This window comes from Berghia stephanieae, chromosome 5 (assembly GCF_034508935.2).
Source record: "Berghia stephanieae isolate SIO BIC M18660-M18661 chromosome 5, UCSD_Bste_1.3, whole genome shotgun sequence".
Taxonomy (NCBI): Eukaryota; Metazoa; Mollusca; class Gastropoda; order Nudibranchia; family Aeolidiidae; genus Berghia; species Berghia stephanieae.
In genome coordinates, this window is record NC_088364.1 from 37,510,433 (window position 1) to 37,531,624 (window position 21,192).

A 21,192-nucleotide genomic window follows, 5' to 3' on the forward strand; every position below is an offset into this window, starting at 1 on the left:
TAGTTATTCCATGAAAAATACCGTAATGTATACATTGTTACAACTTATTGACATATTTTTTCTTCTCAAAATTCAAATGTAAGCCTTTTTGTATATTTTAAAAATGATTTTGATATTAATTGTAATTTTTTAAAGGATTAATATTAGCTATATCCTTAATTAACACAATATGCATACAAAAAAAACGAATTATTTTATATAGGCAGTAGAGAGCGCAGGTGCACTTTGTGCCCTCTTGACGAGCGAGCACCTGCTGCTCTGTTGCAGCCACATAAGGGAAAGGTGTCAGCCATCTTGGTTTGATGAAATATCGTGGGCAATATCTAGGTAATCTGCTGTGACCAGGGTTGCCAGTTTGGCATTTTAAATGCCAGATTCCAAAAATCTGGCATTTTTGAAAACCGTTTGGCATTAGAAAAATCATTTGGCATTTGGCATTTTCATTTGGCATTTTCTTTTCTTGTATATTATACTTCAAATGACACCTTTTCTTAATTATTTCTAAACGCGTAAAAACAAACATCTTCACATTTCTTTTTCATTCTTAAAATCCAACCGTGGTGTAGTGGTTTAGATCTCCACTTAGTAGTCAGTAGGTAAATAATTACCCCAACAGGAAATTTAGTATAATTCAAAAAAAAAAAAAAAAAAAAAAAAGAAAAGAAAAGAAAAAGAACAGAAAACACGCAAGCCACCAGGATATGATAGTAAATTGTCTATCAAAAGTGAGTAGTTTTCTTAGTGGGGGTGGGAGTCAACAGACTTTGGCATCTTTTTGAGTGTTTTGGCATTTTTTGAGTCTTCCCCTGGCATTTTGTTGAAAAATAATCTGGCAACCCTGGCTGTGACTGCAATCAATCGAGGAGTTGCACTTTAGTTTAGTCTAAACTGCACTGCACTGCACGGCGAATTGGAAAGTAAAAGTGGTCTTCGGTAGGACATTAAGTAAGTTGGTAAATTATTCATACAATATACAATGAATCCAGTGATTTTATGTGCTGTTAGAGTATTTGAGAACCAGGGTTTTAAGTGAGCGGCTTTCGACTCATGATGATATACTTATAATAATAGCCGATAATAATAACTCTTTTCTATTTCTACTCCGGACTAGGGTAGGACAGGAGTGTTAGGGAGTTTAATAGAAATTCTAAATGTAACTCACACACTGGAACCAATGTCATATGAAAGAGCTGGCAACACAGATTACAAAACAGTTTGAATTTTGTTTCTATCTTGATTAGAAATGTAGTTACGGCAGTTCAAAGTCTGAAATTTTAGACCGATTTTTACCCCAAAATTCCCGTTGTAAAAAAGTTGTGACCGAAGTCGCGTGATGTAATGTTAATAAAAAATGGTTAAAACAGTCAATATGGAGTTCTTATCATATATTGTATACCAAAATGTTCGTCTTATCGTGGACAATGTATTTACATTAATAAAGAGGAGGATAAACATTTCAAATTAATACATTATTACATAATATGACGCAAATGTCACATAATTAAAAGACGTAAGAAACAATTTGCTATATCACTTTTGGATTTATCTCCAATATCTCACTGAAACAATTGCAAATAATTCCCCTCTTTGATTTAATACATAGATAATAAAAAAGGGTTTGAGAGTATTTAAATGAAAAGATATAAACCTGTTGCGTAATGACATAATGAGTTTATTTATGGAAGTGTCAATTGCCAAGGAGTGAGTCCTTGGTAGTTGACGGTTCATCAATTGCCAAGGAGTCAAATTGGAACTCTTCAGCCGCATGTGGTGATTTCAGTCGGGCCTCAATCAGCTGCATGTGGTGATTTCAGTCGAGCCTCGATTTGCGCGCATACAAATCTCGAACCCCGTCACTTTCTTTTCTTCCATTCGCCATTCACTCATTCCTTGTCAATCCTTGTGGAAAGGATCAAGTCAACACTTGTTGGCATTTGTTTTTAATTTTTATGTCTTTTCACGAATTCCAAGATGAGTTAAAATAATATCAAACAAAAATTACTGTTGATTTCGGATTCAGCGGGGGGGGAAAAAACAGAAGGACGAAGTGGCAAATCCCTGCCAAGATGTCCTAGATTGAAAAAGAAAAGTAAGATTTCCTTTATTTTAAAGGAAATATACTGCTCATCGTCTTAATATGGAATAATTAACGTAAAACATTTGTGCAACAAGATCAATCTGTGGCATTAATAGTAAATAGTTGATGATCTACCAACTGGCAAGGTCCATAACAAAAAGAGGAAATAGAGGAGAGAGAGAGAGAGAGAGAGAGAGAGAGAGGGGGGGGGGGGATGACAGAGAAATACATACACAGAGGAAAAAATGGCAGAGAGGGAAAAGAGAAAATGACAGAGAGAGAGTGTGTGTGATAGAGAAAAAAAGGAAAATGACACAGAGAGAGAAAGAAGAGTAAAAGAGAGTATTAATTAATATTAATATTAATACATAACATCTCTCTGTGGCAATGCATCACTTCGTGACACTAAAGGTACTCCGTGGCAGTAAAAAGTACACATGCGTAGTTGATGAACTGACACGGTCCTTGGCAATTGACGATTTGACAATTGTCAAGGTCTTTGGCAATTGACGCTACCTTTATTTTTACCTCTGGCAATTTAACTGCATATAAGGAACTGTGTTTTCAGTCCACCGGAAATAAAAATATTTAAAACGGACCAATTATCGATAATGACAACATTGATACTGAGCATATTGTATTGTAAGGTAGTCATCATCAAAAGTGGATAGGGATAACATTTATGACAATTTGACGGCTTAATAATATCATTTACAGCGTTTTATTTACTCTCGGAAAGTCTTGAGTGAGAGTTGTTCGAAATCGGGAGCCTGAAATAGATCTCAATTCTCGATACCATGGTTGCCAGATAGCCATTGGTCTGGCTAATTTGACAAAAATTGACCACACAGGGAATAATGTATCTATAATCTAAAATTGACATTTATGTCTATTCTTAATGTTTCCTAGTCCGTTATAATTTTTATGATTACCAAAACTGATGAGTTTTCCAAGGAGATCATAGTTTTAGTATTGTTTACCCAAGTAAAGTTCTATTTGGTCACTTTCACATCGATCACTGACCTCGGGCACGCCTGTGTACTCCCTTGGCAAAAAAATTCTTAAATTTCAAGTTCAACACGTTGACGCCATTCCTGGTGACTCGAGAAGTTTGATCGACTTTTAATTTTGTAAAAAAATGATTTACTTTTACTCACTTTTTAGATTATTATTTTAATTTAGAACACAGTGAGGCGTCAAAAGGTATTGCCTTGTGTATTTCTTTTACGTAACAATATGAATCCAGAGAAAAACGAACAAACAAAACAAAAACCAACCAAAAAAAAAAAAAAAAGATAAAAGAAAAATAGAGAACATCTTTATAGTTATAGGGCCTTGAATGTGTTTAAGGGAGCGTCAGAGAGAAAAGGGGGGTGGGAGAGATTGAAGATAGAATATAGATAGATAGATAGAGAGAGAGAAGGACTGCTTTGTAGCTACTTGTACTCGATTTTTATTTTTTATTTTGGTTCCTATCCTTATTTATAAGGTTACAGCTTGGGACACTTTTGGTGTAGACAATATCAACATGAGCAGCAAGGAAGATGACTCTACATTCTTTTAAGGACTCTTTTGTTTTTAAAGGTTTGATGGCGCTTATAAAACATTGGGGTCATTTTAGGGCTAGTAGAAAGGAAAAAATGGGATGCCAGTAAAAAAAAATTACAGTTTTAGAAGACACGATAGACGAGCCCTACAATTCAAAGGACAAGGGATGATTTTGAAAGAAAAGGATCTTGGAAGAAGACAAAGTCAAGACTGCCCGGGGAGGGGGTGGGGGGGAGAGGGGGAAGGCCTTGAAGCACAGCCGTACTCGAGGCCAGTGATCGATGTGAAAAGTGACCAAATAGAACCTTACTTGGGCAAGCAATACTATTACTCTTGATCTCCTTGGAAAATTCATCGGTTTTGATAATCACAAAAAAAAAAATTCTAAAGGACTAGGAAAAATTAAAAATAGATGTAAATGTTAATTTTGAATTAATTGTAGAAACATTATTCTGTGTGGTCAGTTTTGGCCAAATTGGCCAGGCCAATGGCTATCTCGCAGCCACTGTAAGAATCTCGTCAATGTTTGATAAATCAGTTTCGAGAATTGAGATCTATTTCAGGCACCCGGTTTCGAACAACTCTCGATCAAGATTTCCTGAGAGTAAATGGTATTATCAGCTGTTGAATTGCTATAAATTTTATGCCTGTCCATTTCTGATGATGCCTATAATAGGCTCAGTATCAAAGTTGTCACTATCGATTAAGGTAAGTATAGACGATAATTGGTCCTTTTAAAATATTTTTATTTCCGGTGGACTGAATACACAGCTGTGTTTTCAGTCCACTGGTGGACTGAAAACACAGTTCCTATAAATAAAAGGCAGTGTCTACGTACACAGTAACCGGGCACCTAGCCTCAGGATCTATGTACACAGTAACTCCGGTAACTGGTTTGCCGCTACAATACAAGCAATGGATGGACCTCGCTTTGTATGTGTGTGTGTGTGTGTTATTTTAAAAAATCAAACAATACAATATAACCCATTAAAGGCGAGATTCAAGGTTACCATGTATGTTACTGTTACCGTGTACGGAGATCCTGAGGCTAGGTGCCCGGTTGGTAACGAAAATAATGATACCAAGATATCCGCGATATTCCTCTTCATAACGAAGTTATGCATCTTTAATTGAACCCCCCTAAAACTTAGTAAAAGCGAACAGCAATTTCCAGTCATAACTTTCTTATGGGTGAGTTGGGTCACAATTTGACTCCCACTGCTGCTGCTCACTAAACTGCCTAAAGTTACCATGTGGATTGAAAAAGTTCAAATAAATTGAAATGGATTCTCTATTTTAATTAGAAGGAAAGTTCTGGCTTTTAATAAGTTAAAAAATTCTGCTGAATCAATTTGGGTTTATTGCTATTACATCATTTGAACTGACAATTAATATAATTTTATTCCCCCACTCCCCCCCCCCCCCCCCCCCCCCTTTCTCTCTCAATGAGTAGGGATGTCAAAATTTATAACTAGTAGAACTTCTTACCATAATAATTATTAAGGCTAAGGCCTTTAGAATATGGATACAAATGATAATAAACTTATCTAAACATATGGGAAAGAAACTTGATGGCAAAATAAAATCAAAGCGATTGGTATTTTTAAAATATCGATATTATTTATATCAAATTTCACAAAGAGAAGAAATTTACGAACTTTTAAAACAAAAACCACAAAATGCCCATAAAAAAAGTTGGCAAGTATGTATTCAAAATAAAAATAAAGTAAATAATAGTACTGAAAATATTATGGACTAAATTTAAAATAATACAGAACTAAATTTAAAATATCGATATGAATATCAATATCGTCGGGCAGCCATGATGAGAAGATAATGTAAACATGGCATTTCGGCGCAGAGTTAAAAAGTGTCTGCGCATAGATATAGAGCCCTGAAATTTGGCATGAATAAAGTTTAGATGTTATTCTAAAAACAAGCGTTTTTATCTTTAAAAACACACGTGGTAAATTAAAAAATCAATGCATTTTAAAACTGCCAAATTTTAACTTCATATAATTTCTGGAATTTTTAATGGATTTTTTTTCTTAATTGGCACCATTTAAAAGGAAATTGAAAGACGAAAATGATGATACCAAAATATCTGCGATATTCCTCTTTATAACGAAGTTATGCATCTTTAATTGAACCCCCCAAAACGCGAATGCAATTTCCAGTCACAACTTTCCTATGGGCGAGTTGGGTCACAATTTGACTGCCACTGCTGCTCACTAAACTGTCTAGTGTAGTGAGTGAAGTCTCTGAAAAGGACACACCCAGTAGGCCACTTCGATATGAACATTCCCATAGCCCTCTTAACGCCTACGCCCAGCTTAAAAAAAAAAAAATTATTTCTTGCATTCCCTTTTTTCCTTCAAGTTTAGTACGGCATGTCGCATACAACTCGCTCGTCGCTTGCTTCCATGGTGATTATACATGGACACTTTTTTTTTTGAGAATACGAAACCATTCGCATGCAATTGCTATAGAAAATATTAAAAGAAATTAGTAAAGTAAATAGAATATCAATTTTGAACCATACCCAAACAACAAATCAGTCGAGCTATTTTCACCGTACGATGATAATAGCCTGACAGTGTGTGGGAGACTATTGTCATTTTCACCGTACGGTAATGGTAATGTCTTGGTGGACGATTTCACGATACGGTGATAATAATGTGGAAGACTTTTTTCACCGTCCCATAATATTTTGGTGGACGATTTTCACGTACGGTGATAATAGTGTGGGAGACTTTTTTCACTGTACTGTAATATCTTGGTGGACAATTTCACCATATGGTGATAATAGTGTGGGAGACTATTTTCACCGTACGGTGATAATGGTGTGGAAGGCTATATTCACTGTACAGTGATAATAGTGTGGGATTCTATTTTCACCGGACGGTAATATCTTGGTGGACGATTTTCACTGTGCGGTGAGAATAGCCTGACACACTATTTTCACCGTACGGTGATAATGGTGGGGAAGGCTATATTCACTGTACAGTGATAAAAGTCTGGGAGACTATGTTCACTATAATGGTGTGGACGGCTATATTCACTGTACGGTGATAATAGTGTGGGAGACTTATTTTCACCGTACTGTAATATCTTGGTGGACGATTTACACAGTATGGTGAAAATAGCTCGACACACTATTTTCACCGTATAGTGATTATGGTATCTTAGTAGCTAATATCTTCGCGGCGTTTGTCTGTGTTGAATCCATGACCTCAAGAAGACGGGGGGGAGGGGAGCAAGATAGACATAGCGCTTGAAATCGCCTTTTCTCTCGGCCAGATGGAATTGTTGTACCAGTAAGGTCGTGGGTTCGAGACCCCATCGACACCACGAAATTGGAAAGCTTTCATCGGTAACTGTAACCAATGCAATAGCCTGAGACACTATTTTCACCGTATGGTGAAAATAGTCAGTCCGAAAAAAATATTGAAAAATTCATTTTTTTACCAAACAGCACAGGGAGCCATATTCAAAGGCAGATAACTCCGAAAGTTGATAAATATTTTCATTTTCCTTCAAATAATTGTAATCTATGCTAAAAGTTGTACAGGATTACCAAATTTGAGAGATTTAGCTTTATTAATAACAAATGTTAAAGCTTCTCAAAAATGGACCCACAAGCAAATTTGAATTTGACACGTTTTGAGACAATATTTCAAAAAATTGTTAAAAATTCAAATATCCATATTCTGAACTGAAAATTTGGGTTTCTTCATGTCCCATAAGTATCTGCAAGTCTTTACCTACTTTTAAAAAGAATCTCAAGACACATTTTTACTGTATTTGTTTTTCTTGACTCTATATGAATCCTTGATTTGGCTATGAATTGTTATTGTTGTTGTTATTTAATTTTTTTTATTTTTTTCACTTAAAATTGATATTTATATTGTAAAGTGCCCAGAGCTTGTGTTTTACACGAGAATGAGCGCTATATAAATGTGTATTATTATTATTATTATTATCTTCAATTGAGCCAAGTTTGAGGAAAATCAAAACGGGTGTGGTTCCCAATTACCGAAAATTAGGTCTACTTGACATGGAATGGCCCATACTTGAAATCCTTGCTGCTGATTTGATTCCCGTCTGTGCATTTGTTTATTTTTCTAAATTTTTTCCATCTTTCTACAGAATGTTGCAAATGATAAATATCCCAACCTTTTTTTTTTTTTCATTCAAATCTTTCTCTCTCTCTCTCTCTCTCTCTCTCTCTCTCTCTCTCTCTCTCTCTCTCTCTCTCTCTCTCTCTCTCTCTCTCTCTCTCTCTCTCTCTCTCTCTCTCTCTCTCCCTCTCTCCCTCTCTCTCTCTTTCTTTAACATATTGCACACAAAAAATATAATATCCATCCCCACTCCGATCTCTTTTTTTATTTTTTAACATTATTTAAAATGAATTTTTAAAATCCCACTCAGAAGCAAGTAACCAAGAAGGAAATGAATATCTCACTCAGAAACAGAACAAATGATCAGAGACAACAAAAAAGTAAAGACTGATTAAATTGATAAATATAATTAAATAAATAAATCTTGCCCTTACAGAGACAAAAAAAAAATGATATTAAAAAATTATTACTTCTCATCTTAAATATGTAAATTATAAATGAAAAAATAAAAAGCCCGGGTTAGATTTGGGGTGGGGGGGGGGGGTGGCATAATGAAAAGCCAGGATTAGGGAGGGGGCATTTAAAACTTGCAACAGTCTATAGAAGTAGAAGTAGAAACAGAGGCTCCTACCCTTCCGCTTTTGGCGGAATCATTCTGCTTAATTGGTCTACATTCTGCGATTCCGCTTTCAAGGCAAAATTTCTGCTTTCCAATCAAGAAAAATGATTCAAAAATGTTAGCTATGGTTTATTTTGGCATCATCCTCTATGATCAATCAACACACATTTTGTGTGTCTGACTATTCCCTTCATAGTCTGTGCAGTTGATGTCAGATAAGATTATATTTTAGGGAGGGTATGGGGGGAGCCAATGACAGAAGTATTATTATTATTGTTGGCTCCACAATGTGAGGTAAATGATCTTGTAATATTATATGTTGGCTCCAATCGGTGATATTATTGAGTAGGCTTCTTTCCCTATTTAACTTTGGCCCTGTGTATTAATGTGTGTGTGTGTGTGTGTGTGTGTGTGTGTGTGCAAGCGCCGGCATGTGCATTTGTTTGGTTAGGTGTGTGTTGGGGGGGGGGGGGGGGGGGGGGGGGGGGGTTATGACAATGTTAAATCCAACCATTTAATGATTTGCTCTGAGACTGCCAGGGCCTTTGTCCTCTATTATTATTTGACCCCCTTTTTAGTCTTTAAACAATCTGCAGTTTTGTAGACATTTTATATTTTATCATTTGAGGACTTTGGATTGTCTATTACATTATCTGCAGCAAATCATGTCGTAGTTAATATTAGTAAGTTGATTCCGCTTTATGGTCTCAAATTCTGCTTTTTATGTACTATGATTCCTCTATGGAGCTATTGGGGGGGGTAGGAGCCTTTGTAGAAATTGTTTGAAAAATTCCATTGTAACCTTAACTTACGTAGAAGTCTTTGTGGAATGGAGATCTAAGTGGGTCAGACCACCTTACAATGTTTTCTCGATTTACTCCACTGGTTCGAATCCGCTCCCTCAGGTTATTTTTTCTATTTTTTTTCTCCTTTTTTGCCTTGCTTATTTTGGTTCTGAGCAAAAATGTTAATTTTTTTTTTTTTTTCTGATCATTTGATCGCTTTCTGAATGAGCGAGATTTATCTATTTATTTTATATTATTTATTTATCAATGTAATCAGTTTGTACTTTTGGTTGCCTCTAATTATTTGTTCTGTTTCTGAGTGAGATATTCAGAAAAAAGATTTAAAAATAAAAAAAAAGATTGGGGTAGGACATTTATCATTTGCAACATTCTGTAGAAAGAAGTCCAATAAATAAATAAATAAATAAATCAAGTGGCGCAGATGGGAATCGAACCCATAGCACCAATTTAAAACCTTCCGGGACAAACGTCTTACCCATTCTACCATGACATCCACATGATGACGACACATATTATGTATACATAATACATAGTAAGCTACTATCCCTCGACTGATTTGTTGTTTGGGTATTTTTAAAACTTTTATTGATATTTTATTTACTCTACTTATAATATCTTTTTATATTTCTATGTGCATTGCGAAAGTTTTTATATTCTCAAATGTTAATATAAGCGTAAAAAAGAGCAGATTTAAAAAAAAAAAGTGTCTCTGTATAATCACTGTTGATTATACACAGATGTGTCTGTGTCATTCACCGTTTATTGTACTCAGACCCTTTTGTAAAATACTAATAGCAGAATATGAATCGCGTTGTACACGGCATGTCGTAAAAAACTTGAAGAAGAAAAATAGGAATTCAAGAAATAAATAACTCAATGACACTTCCATTTATCTACATAATTCATTAAAGAAGAGTAAGCTGGTTATTCAAAATTACTACTTATTATCCGTCTTATAATCAAGCTCTGGTTCATGGTTATTGAGTGGTGACAGGGATAAGGAAAGACACAAACAAAAAAAAACAATATTTTTAATATTATCGAGTTAAAAATTGAACTATTGAAATATTTATTTGACTAGTTTTGACAAATTATATGATAACTGATGCAATTTTCGATGTTATATGTGACCCTTTGCCTCGAAACGATATTAAGTCGGATTTTTCAATTTTGGGTTTTTGGTACCCAATCATAGCTTATATTATGATTAAAAATTTGATACCAAATTGATAAAATTCTGACTAGTCATTGCCCAACTATGTCCGTTTGAAGTAGGGAGAGTGTAAAAACCAAGTTTTGAGAAAATCAACTCTGAAGTGAGGCACCGTTTTCACGCATAATCAAATCAATGGGCAAAGATAACTCCTTAGATACGGGCATTGAAAATTTGACGAGAATAGTTAAATTTGTAGAGACGCCAATTTTCAATTTGGCTCACAGGAATTTCAGACACCACTCGGAGGAATTTCAATGCCGGAAGAGGAATTTCCGCACACACAAAAAGGGAATTGGGATGATATTTGGTATTGTGTTTACATATTGTGTAGATCTAAATAGTTAACTGATTACAACTATTTTCTGATATATGAACACATTGCCAAATACAACCCCAAAGTTATTTCAAATGAAGAAAAGCTCCAAAACCTAATGGTGGTAGTAGTGAGGATGATGTTGTTTTGGTGGTTGTAGTAGTAGTAGTCATAGTAGTAGTAGTGATGACGATGTGATAATGGCTGTTGTGGTATTGATGATGATGTGGTGGTTGTGGTTGTAGTAGTGGCAGTGGTTGTAGTAGTAGTGATGATGTGATGTGGGTGGTTGTAGTAGTAGTAGTGATGATGTAGTGGTAGTGGTTGTAGTAGTAATGACCATGTGGTGGTGGTGATTGTAGTAGTAGTGGTAGTGATGATGATGTGATGGTGGTGGTTGTAGTAGTAGTGATAATGATGATGTGGTGGTGGTGGTGGTTGAAGTAGTAGTGGCAGTGATGATGTGGTGGTGGTGGTGGTGATTGTAGTAGTAGTGGTCGTGATGAAGATGCGGTGGTGGTGGTTGTAGTGTGTGTGTGTGTGTGTGTATGTGTGTGTGTGTTTGAGAGAGAGAGAGAGAGAGAAAGAGTGATAAAAGTGCATGTAGTGATAAGTAGAGCATGAAACTGAAAAACGAGGCTAAAGTTTGAGGTCAAAGTATTTGTGATTAGCTATTATTAGCAAGTGCAGGAAAATGAACATGATGAGGTCTTTCTCTTTGTCTATCCATACATTTAACTTTTTTCATTTTTTAGTTACATGCTGTGGTATCTTACACATGGTATTGGTGGAGGAAAAGACTTAATATTACTAAGCCTTGGAAATGGTGGCTCTCTGAGAGAAAGTCAACTCTTGTTTTGAATGTTTCACTAGTAGTTGCATTTTTAAACTTTAAATTTATATAGCTTATCGTCAATATTTATGTTGAATTATTATGTTTTCATGTAGAAAAATGATTGTAGTTTATGAAACAACTGAAAACTGAAATTTGATCATTTTGACCATTTCCACTTTAAAACCGATTTTCTTCGTTTTCCAAATCCCGACTTAATACCGCTTCGAGGCATAGGGTCACATATATGCGCTTTATAAATAACCCGGGACTCGTACTATGAGATTATAGTAAAAACGGCATCCATGCAAGTAGTCACGTGACCATTAATTGAATGAGATGGACAGAGGTTACCAGTAAAATGAGACTTGAACAGGACAGTCACAGAGGCTGTTGATTTTCTGGATAAATTTTAGCTGTCGCATTTGGATTTTATAAGATAATCATGTTTTTTTTTCCCCTGTGGAGATTCTCTTACCACCCCCACCATAGCATCACCACTGCTACAACCGCCGTCACAGCATTGAGACTGCCACAACCACCAGCACAGCACTTTTACCATCACCACCACAGCTTCATCATCATCACTGCTATTACAACCACCACTTTGACCAACACTAGCACCAATACTATAATCATGGTTGGGATCTCTTGATCATTTCTTCAGAGTGTTTAAATGCAATGGCCTTATACTTATTGCAATTTCTTAGCCTTATACTAATTTTAAATGGTCATTTTAAGCTGGTGACTCCATAAACCAGTTAATTCTGTGATCATTAGAGATCGGAGGGAATGATGAAGATCAGAATTTATTTTGATTTGGGATTGGTGTTAGATTTCATATAATTTTCTATATTTCATCAACAAAATTTGTGCACTTTTTTTCCCACATGTGCGGCAAAAATGTGTTCTTTAGGGTCATAGAATACATTGGGTGGGGGGGGGGGGTTGAAAAATGTAGGTGATGGTTGTTTTGAATGTTGTATTTTCTCATTACATGAAGCAGTTTTTTTCAGGGAGCTTGATTACTTTAATTAAGAATTCAGAGGGATGTCGCAGCATGTACTTTTCATGAGATCACAACCCTCTCTGGCCTCTTTATTGGTGATAATTGGCTTTCTTTGTCGCTACCATCGTGTCGGATATGTAACCTGATCATATGAGTGATACCTGTTGATTATTGCACACTCACTGCATCACTATGTTGATTGAGTAGCAGGGCTGTCAACCGATGACTGGACTAGATAGACAAATAAATTATCTTCCACTTCCAAACCTTAATGGATGTGACAAAGTTGCTGTCACTTTTTTGTCTTTCCAGATTTGTATCTAACACCAGCTTGTTCCCTGATTTGCTGCTTTGAGCTGGTATGGGTATGCTGGTATAAAACTATAGAAAAGATAGAAGAGTTACTTAATTTACCAACATAATTAAGAAACAAAAGTGTAAACATTGTCAATAATTTAGCGTGTTTATTTTTTAAAATTGTTTACACGATGCCCACTTTTTGTGTAATATCTAACTTGTTTAATTATTTTTTGTAGTCTCTTTTCTTATTTTTGTTACCCTAGATATTTTCTGTTTCAGATTTTGTTTTGGCTATGAGAATTGCATTTTGTTGAGAAACGAGAAAATGGATGTTACTAAACATAGTAAGTTCTAATGAATTTTTGATAAATAATCTAAATTATTTTCAATATTTTAGATAGGTCCCTAATTATAGGTAATTAAATGATTTAGAGAATTTTATCTTGAATATTATTGTCAAAGCAGTGTTAGTTTAGTAGTAATAGTATTCGTGTTTTTTAAATGGTTTCAAAGTTGGTTAAAGTGGAAAAATGCAACAGATTAAATTTTAGGCCACTATGCTTCCTCATCTATATCATTGACATCATGGAGAACTTCGCATGAAACCCAACTAAGACTCTTTGCAGATGATAGCCTCATCTTCTGAACAATCTCTAACTCTGAAGATTCAAAATCATTACAACGTGGCATTGACTCATGATCACAATGGGCAGAAAAATAGAAAATGAAATTCCATCCTGCTAAGTACCAAGCCATGACTTCGCCACAAAAAGAAACCCCACCACCATGACTTCGAGATGCAAGGACACTTGCTAAGTCATGTAGATAGTATCCAACACCTGGACTTCAACATCCAAAAGAACCTGAAATGGAAAAAGCATGTGAGTCATATGACAGCTAAGGCCAACAGAACACTTGGGTTCATTACATGAAATCTCCATCAATGCCGCAAAATATAAAATTGCACTCATACACTTCCCTTGTAAGACCAAATTTAAAATATGCACACACCACATAGAATCCACATAGAAAAAGTTTAAAGAAGAGCAGCTCAATTTACTTCAGGTTGCAGGTCGAGGGAGGAAGGCTCAGAGACTCCTACCCTTCTGCTTTTCGCAGAATCATTCTGCTTAATTGGTCTACATTGCATGATTCTGCATTCAGTGCAAAACTTCCACATTACAGTCGGGAGAATTTATTTTTTTTAAACATCAGGGTGAAGATGGCTGATCGGTGTCATTTTCAGTATTTTAGTATCGATTCTGATAACACATGGGGAAATACCAGATAAAATATGCAAAATGGAGGGGGAATAGTTTTAAAAGTGTCATTTATGATCTATTTTGTTACAATCCTCTATGGTCAATCAATACACATTTTGTGTGTCTGATTAGTCCCATCGAAGTGTATACAGTTGATGTCAGATAATATTTTATTTTAGGGGGTCAATGACCGAGGTATATGTTGCCTCCAATACATGGGGTCAATGACGTCCGATTATTAATAAAATTGTGTACAGTTGGCTACTATTTAATTCCTATTATTCCTATTTAATTTTGGCAAAGTGTATTTGTCTGTGTGTGTGTGTGTGTGTGTGTGTGTGTTGGGTTGGGGGTTCTGTGAAGGCTAAATCCATCCATTCAATGCTTCGCTTTGAGACTGCCAGGGCCTGTGTCCTCTTTTATTATTTGATCCCCTTTTTAGTCTCTAATCAATCTGCAAATTTTTACACACTATATATTGTATCATTTGAGTACTGTGGATTGTCTGTTACACTATCTGCTGCAAAACATGTCATAGTCAATTACGGTAATTGATTCCACTTTTTGGTCTCAAATTCCGCTTTTTTTTTTGGTAATTTGATTCCTCTTTGGGGCTATTGGGAAATAGGAGCCTCTGAAGGCTGTGTCTCATTTGCACTAGATCAGCTACAATGGAAGCCCCTTCATACAAGAAAAAAAGAAGCAAGACTTTCACAAATGTATGAAATCGTAAATGGGCACATCAATAACAGTCCCATCTTGCCTCAGGCTGCAACAAAACATCTATTCAACAAGAAACAAGCACAGCAGGAAATTTACAAAACCACAAACACTGATGCACACAAGTCCAGTTTCTTTCTTCGGACCATTGATGACTGGAACAAATTGCCAAACACAGTCATCAATAGCTAATACCCATAATTATTTAGAGAGACACTCTCACTGTTCCTATAATGGTTTACAAGACTTTAGTCTTTAGTATTACTCAATTTTGAACTGTAAATAATATTTGCATAATGGACAGGAATGTCTCATGCATCTTAAAATATTGGATCGGATTGGATAGTAGGAGTAGTAGTTGTAGTAGTAGTATAGTAGTAATGTCATATAACAGTTGACAAGGGACCGATTTTAATGCCAAAAGTAAGAGAAATACTGTGACAAATAAGTATGTAATAAAGTTTTTTATTTCTTAAATTTTCTCATTTACTCTTATCTGTCTCAATCTTATTTTCAGATTTTGAAGAAGAGTTTGACAATATAAAGAGAGCAATAGAAGAGTGTACTTTTCTAGCCATCGACACAGAGTTCACAGGTGATCTTGAATAATTATGTGTTATCAATCTATTCTTATTTACATTAGTTACAATATACTATAGTACTATATTTGCTTACTAATATTTATTATGCAGTCACGTCTCCAATCCAAATACCTCATTTCCTAGTGTTTTGTTCGGATTATAGAGATATCTGGATAGTGGAATAAGTACTTAAAGTGGTATGATATGCATATTATGTAGTTTCGACATAGTAATCTAAGCCTAGCATTGCAACAAATAGCAATAATAGGACTAAATCACGTTAATAATTGGCAAATACGTGATTTATTAGAATTATTTGTATGTATGTATTTTATATTTTTAAACTTTTTTTTTTTCTTTCTAGGATGGGTGGTGGGGAAGGAGGGGGGGGGGGGATGGATTGTTTACAGTTTTGTTTGAAGATTTTTGACAACAGTTCTGCACATGTAATGAAGGATGTTGTTGTTGTTGTTGTTGTTGCTATTATTATTGTTTTTGTTGTTATCATTATCATTGCTTGTAAATAATTGTTTTATGAACTGAAGTCATTCTAAAAGTTTTTAACGTCAAGACAACAATGACATGTTAAAAATGTGATCAAAATTATGAACTATTTAATCTTACTGTATTGTCCAAAACTGTAGCAATGACTATCCCACACAAATCTTTGGGCCTCTTTTTCGCTCACAAAGTGCCCGAATTCGCGTCAAAATATGGGACGAAGCCGTTTCATATATGCTATTTTAAAAAATTAATTACGACGCTGTTTATCGATGAATATGACTGAAAGTTGGCACACATTTAGAAAAAAGGTCATTTTAGATTATGTCAAGCGAATCGTTCAAAATAGATTTTTACTCTTTGGAGTAAAATATTTCTAAAACTACCGGGCGTGGAGGTTTTGTCGCTGACAAGGTAATACATGAACATTTCTTCTTTTTGGTTGTAAAATTTCATATGAATATGACGAGTACTTTTCCCGTATTTTACAAAACACCATCCTAATTTGCTCTTCAAGTGTCAATCTTTTAATCCACTTATTACGCAAGATACAACCAAAGGTCGAAAAAAAATGCCGAAAAAGCGTCCCATATTTTCGCGTTTTTTTCCTCTTTGCGGGTCATCCAAATAAATGACACCTTTGAAACTGCATAACTTGTTTATTTATGAATGGATTTTCAAAATTCAAAAACATTTTTACTCAGTGGAGATAAGGGCTTTGGTTTTAGACAAAAAAGAGAAAAAAACATTTTTCATAGTCATTGCTACATTCACATTTATTAATGCCGTCAGCCAGGGTGGCACCATATGTCAAAAGTGACACAATGCCTGTGATTTCCTTGGATGAATAGATGATGGGTACGGTAGGGATTGGAAAAGAAAAATAGAAAATCAATTCATAACTCTCTCTCTCTCTCTCTCTCTCTCTCTCTCTCTCTCTCTCTCTCTCTCTCTCTCTCTCTCTCTCTCTCTCTCTCTCTCTCTCTCTCTCTCTCTCTCTCTCTCTCTCTCTCTCTTTCTTTCTCTTCTTTGTCTTATTTATTAACTGCATAACCACCAGGTTGCAGGTATTGTAGTGTGCTTTGTAAAGTAAAAACAAATACTTTCTAGCCTTTGGGGCAAAAATTTATAATTTATCAGCGGTATGATTAATATTGTGGGCCTTTAAAATCATGTTCGGGAAAGGGCAATTCATTAAATATGTATAAAAGGAGTATATTATATAATGTTTTGTAACTAACATATTGTATATGTAATTTTTGCATTTCCACTTCAGTTTGCCCGGTGGACTGATACATTTCCCACCACTGCTACCCAAACCACCACCACATCGTCATCGATACCACCACTACTTACTACCACATCATCATTCCGACCACCACTACTACTACTACAACCACCACCACACCATCATCATCCCTACCACCACTACTACTACAACCACCACCACATCATCATCATCCCTACCACCACTACTACTACAACTACCACCACGTCATAATCCCTACCACCACCACTACTACAACTACCACCACGTCGTCATTCCCACCACCACCACCACATCATATCATCTCTACCAATACAAGTACTACAAACACCACAACATCATGATCATCCCTACCACCATTACTACTACAACTACCACCACGTCGTTATCCCTACCACCACTAAATAACAATGTGAAATTGAATGTAAGCTTCGATTTTGATATAAGAAAACATATAAAATGGATGTTTCCGGTTTTCTCTTTATCTACTAAACAGGATTAATGAAACACCACAGACGAATTGAACCTTACATGCAATTTCACATTGTTATATATTTCTTCGAGCTTCGAGCAGCACCATACCACCACCACTACTACAACTACCACCACATCATTATCCCTACCACCACCACTACTACAACTACCATCATATCATCATCTCTACCACCACTACTACTACAACCACCACCACATCATCATCCCTACCACCAATACAACTACAACCACCACCACATCACCACAACTACTACAACCACCACCACATCATCATCTCCAGAACCTCAACAACTACAACCACCACATCATCATCCCTACCACCACCATTACTACAACCACATTATGTTGTAATTATACTTTCACCTTTTGAAATTCCTACGAGTGGTGTCAGGAATTGCTGCGAGACACATTATTTTGGATTGCATCTCAGTAAATTTTAATGAAGTTCAAATCTATAGGTTATCGTCGTATGGATGGGTCTTGATCTACGCACTGAAAAAATTCCACCTTTTTTGTAACTAGTCATTCTCACCCCTGAATGCATCGAACAATATTTGCTAAATAATGTAACAGGTGTTCCAAAGTACAATTTCCACTCATATCAATATTGTTGGTTACAAAATAAATAAATTGAGAGACAGTATCTGTACCCTTTGTGTTAGTGTCTGTGTGTGTAGACGTGCACATGTAGACGTGCACATGTGTATTTGTTTGTCTTTAATGTGAATGTGTTTGTGCTTTAGATTATAAAGTGCATCAAACAGTACTTGCTAAACAATGTAACAGGTATTCCTAAATATAATGTCCTCTAATGCAAACACACATTTCAAAACTTGGCCTGTGTAAGATCCATATTGGATAAGCTGGGTGGGGTTCCTGACCTCCCATAGTGGGCAGGGAGGTACATACTGTGTCTTCTATCCCCCTATGTCTGTTTTCCAACATGTCTTTGTCTTGGAATGAGATTACTTGGTTTTGTCCTGGCCCTTTCCGGATACCCTGGCTGGGAGGGAAACAGTCAAATGTAAAGTTAGTTTTGGGAGATGATATTTTTTTCCTTGTAAATTATCTCTCTGCTATGTAATGTATTATTTTTGTTTACATATTATATATGATTTGTAAACATTTGAGTGTATTTCTCTTAGTGGGGACCTGTGCTTGTTCTAGATGAGACTTTTAGGTGATCTCAAACTAAGTACTTTGATAGTGTGCTCTTGGAATCTACATCTGTTTCCTATTTGAACCAATTCCTCTTTGTCTTACCTTTTCTTGGGTGCTTAGATTGTAATTCTAGAACTTTTTACTATCCCAGTTTCTTCCTTTTTACTGGTGCTGATATGACCTTAATGTGTTGCAAGCGCCGTAAAACCCTTTTTTAAAAAAAAGATAAAAATACTGGATAAGAATATAACAAAATTACTAGTGTCATCTGTTGTGCTTAGGAGAATTGAATATAGAAGGAACACAATTGACGTCACTCAGCTCTTTGTTATTGTTTTTAGCCATCTATGTTTATGAGTTGTTCTCACTAAATTGTATCAATCACACTATTACGTTTAAGGTTACACATAGTTTTATGTGTTGGTATGTTATATCCAGGTGGCAGATGTTGTGAATGTATTAACAAAATACATAGCATCAATTGCAATGCCTGGGTGGGGTTCCTGACCTCCCATAGTGGGCAAGGAGGTACTTACTGTCTTCTATCCCCCTATATCTGTTTTCCAACTTGCTTTCTGTCTTTGTCTTGGAATGAGATTACTTGGTTTTGTCCTGGCCCTGGCCGGATACCCTGGCTGAGAGGGAAACAGTCAAATGTACAGTTATTGTTTTGGGAGATGATACTTTTTTTTCTTTGTAAATCATCTCTCTGTTATGTATTATTATGTTTGTTGTTTTGAATTTATAATGTAAGCATTTGAGTGTATTCCTCCTAGTAGGGACATGTGCTCGTGTCTGGATGAGACTTTTAGGTGATCTCAAACTAAGTAGATTGATGGTATGCTCTTGGAATCTACACCAATTCCCAATTTGTACCATTCCCCTTTGTCTTACCTTTTCTTGGGTGCTTTAATTGTAATTCTAGAACTTTTTACTATCCCGTATTCTCCCTTTTTACTGGCGCTGATGTGACCTAAATGTGTTGCAAGCGCCATAAAACACTTAAAATCATAAAATCAAAATCAATCAATTGCAATGCCCTTTTGACAGATTGTCCCAAGTGTACTATTGATATTGATAGATTCTGGGTGGGGATCCTGACCTCCCATAGTGGGAAGGGAGGTACTTGCTGTGTCTTCTCTCACCCTGTGTCTGTTTTCCAATTGCTGTTTGTCTTTGTCTTGGAATGAGATTAATTGGTTTTGTCCTGACCCTGGCTGGAGTCCTTGGCTGGGAGGGAAACGGTCAGATGTATTGTTATAGTTTTGGGAGATGATATTTTTTTCCTTGTAAATCATCTCTTTTAACATAAGACATTCGAGTGTATTCCTCTTAGTGGAGACATGTGCTGGTGTCTGTTTGAGACTTTTAGGTGATCTCAAACTAAGTACACTGATAGTGTGCTCTTGGAATCTAAATCTGTTCCCTATTTGAACCGATTTCCCCTTTGTCTTACTCTTTCTTCAAACCCTTTTATTTGTACATCAAGAATGTCTTTACTATCCAATTTTCTTCCTTTTTACTGGCGCTGATATGACCTAAATGTGTTGCAAGCGCAGAAAAATCCTTTAAAAAAAAAAAAAACAATATTGATAGATTACAATAGATACAAACTAAAGCAGCCATACAGATCAGTCAACCTTAAAAAATAACATTATTTATATTTTACATTAGCTCAACTGGCTTTCCATTCAGTTTGGAATCGAGTACAAAATTCTTTTATACGCCTATAAATGTTTTACTTATGTGGGCCTTCTTACCTGTAAGACCTTGTTGAAGTCTTTAAACCTAGTCGTGTTTCAAGACCATCAGAATCTCTTTTAATGAAAGAAATGTTTTTGCGTCAGTGTTTTTTTATATTAAAAAAAAAAAAAACAACAGCAAAAATTTTCAACTATGTAGCTACATGCCTCTGGAAATTCACCCTTGTGAAGAACATAGGTATTAAATCGTCCCAACTATCGGATAACCTCAGGGATGTAATGGTAACACATCTGACTTTTATTCAGGAGGTCTAAAGTTTGATCCCCAGTCAAGGAAGACTGATTTTTTAACTGTATTTTTCTTTTTTGCTTTGTGGCACTGTTTCATACACACTTTTTCAGACTAGAATGAGCAGCGGTTTCAAAAACAATGCATAACATAGGAAATAACATTTGAGCCTTTGGCATCAGATCATTTTTCTAACATTCTACCCTGAAAGACAACAACAGCAGTAAGGAATTTGTAGAAATGGAGTTTTTATCAGTTTCTGTCTGGAGTAATTACAACTTTGTCCACTTTTTCGACACCATGAGATCTTTTAGTTTTGGATTCAGCAGTAGTCTATGTAAAAGTTCATTGTAAGCTGTAATTTTATCAACA

General features: G+C 35.7%; 1 protein-coding gene across 3 annotated transcripts in view; it reads left to right on the forward strand.

Annotated features, from left to right (window-relative positions):
• The first annotated feature begins 849 nt into the window (after positions 1 to 849).
• The window catches only part of LOC144972861 (poly(A)-specific ribonuclease PARN-like), a 56,408-nt gene continuing 36,065 nt past the window's right edge, over positions 850 to 21,192 (forward strand). For 2 of the 3 annotated variants that reach the window (XM_078914603.1, XM_078914605.1), the window contains exons 1-3: positions 850 to 945; positions 13,121 to 13,185; positions 15,341 to 15,418. In XM_078914603.1, coding sequence (XP_078770729.1) covers positions 13,167 to 13,185; positions 15,341 to 15,418 — 97 coding nt within the window. In that variant the 5' untranslated portion in view covers positions 850 to 945; positions 13,121 to 13,166. Of the gene's footprint in view, positions 946 to 12,000; positions 12,173 to 13,120; positions 13,186 to 15,340; positions 15,419 to 21,192 lie in introns of all 3 variants that reach the window. The other variant, XM_078914604.1, reaches the window with a different exon arrangement.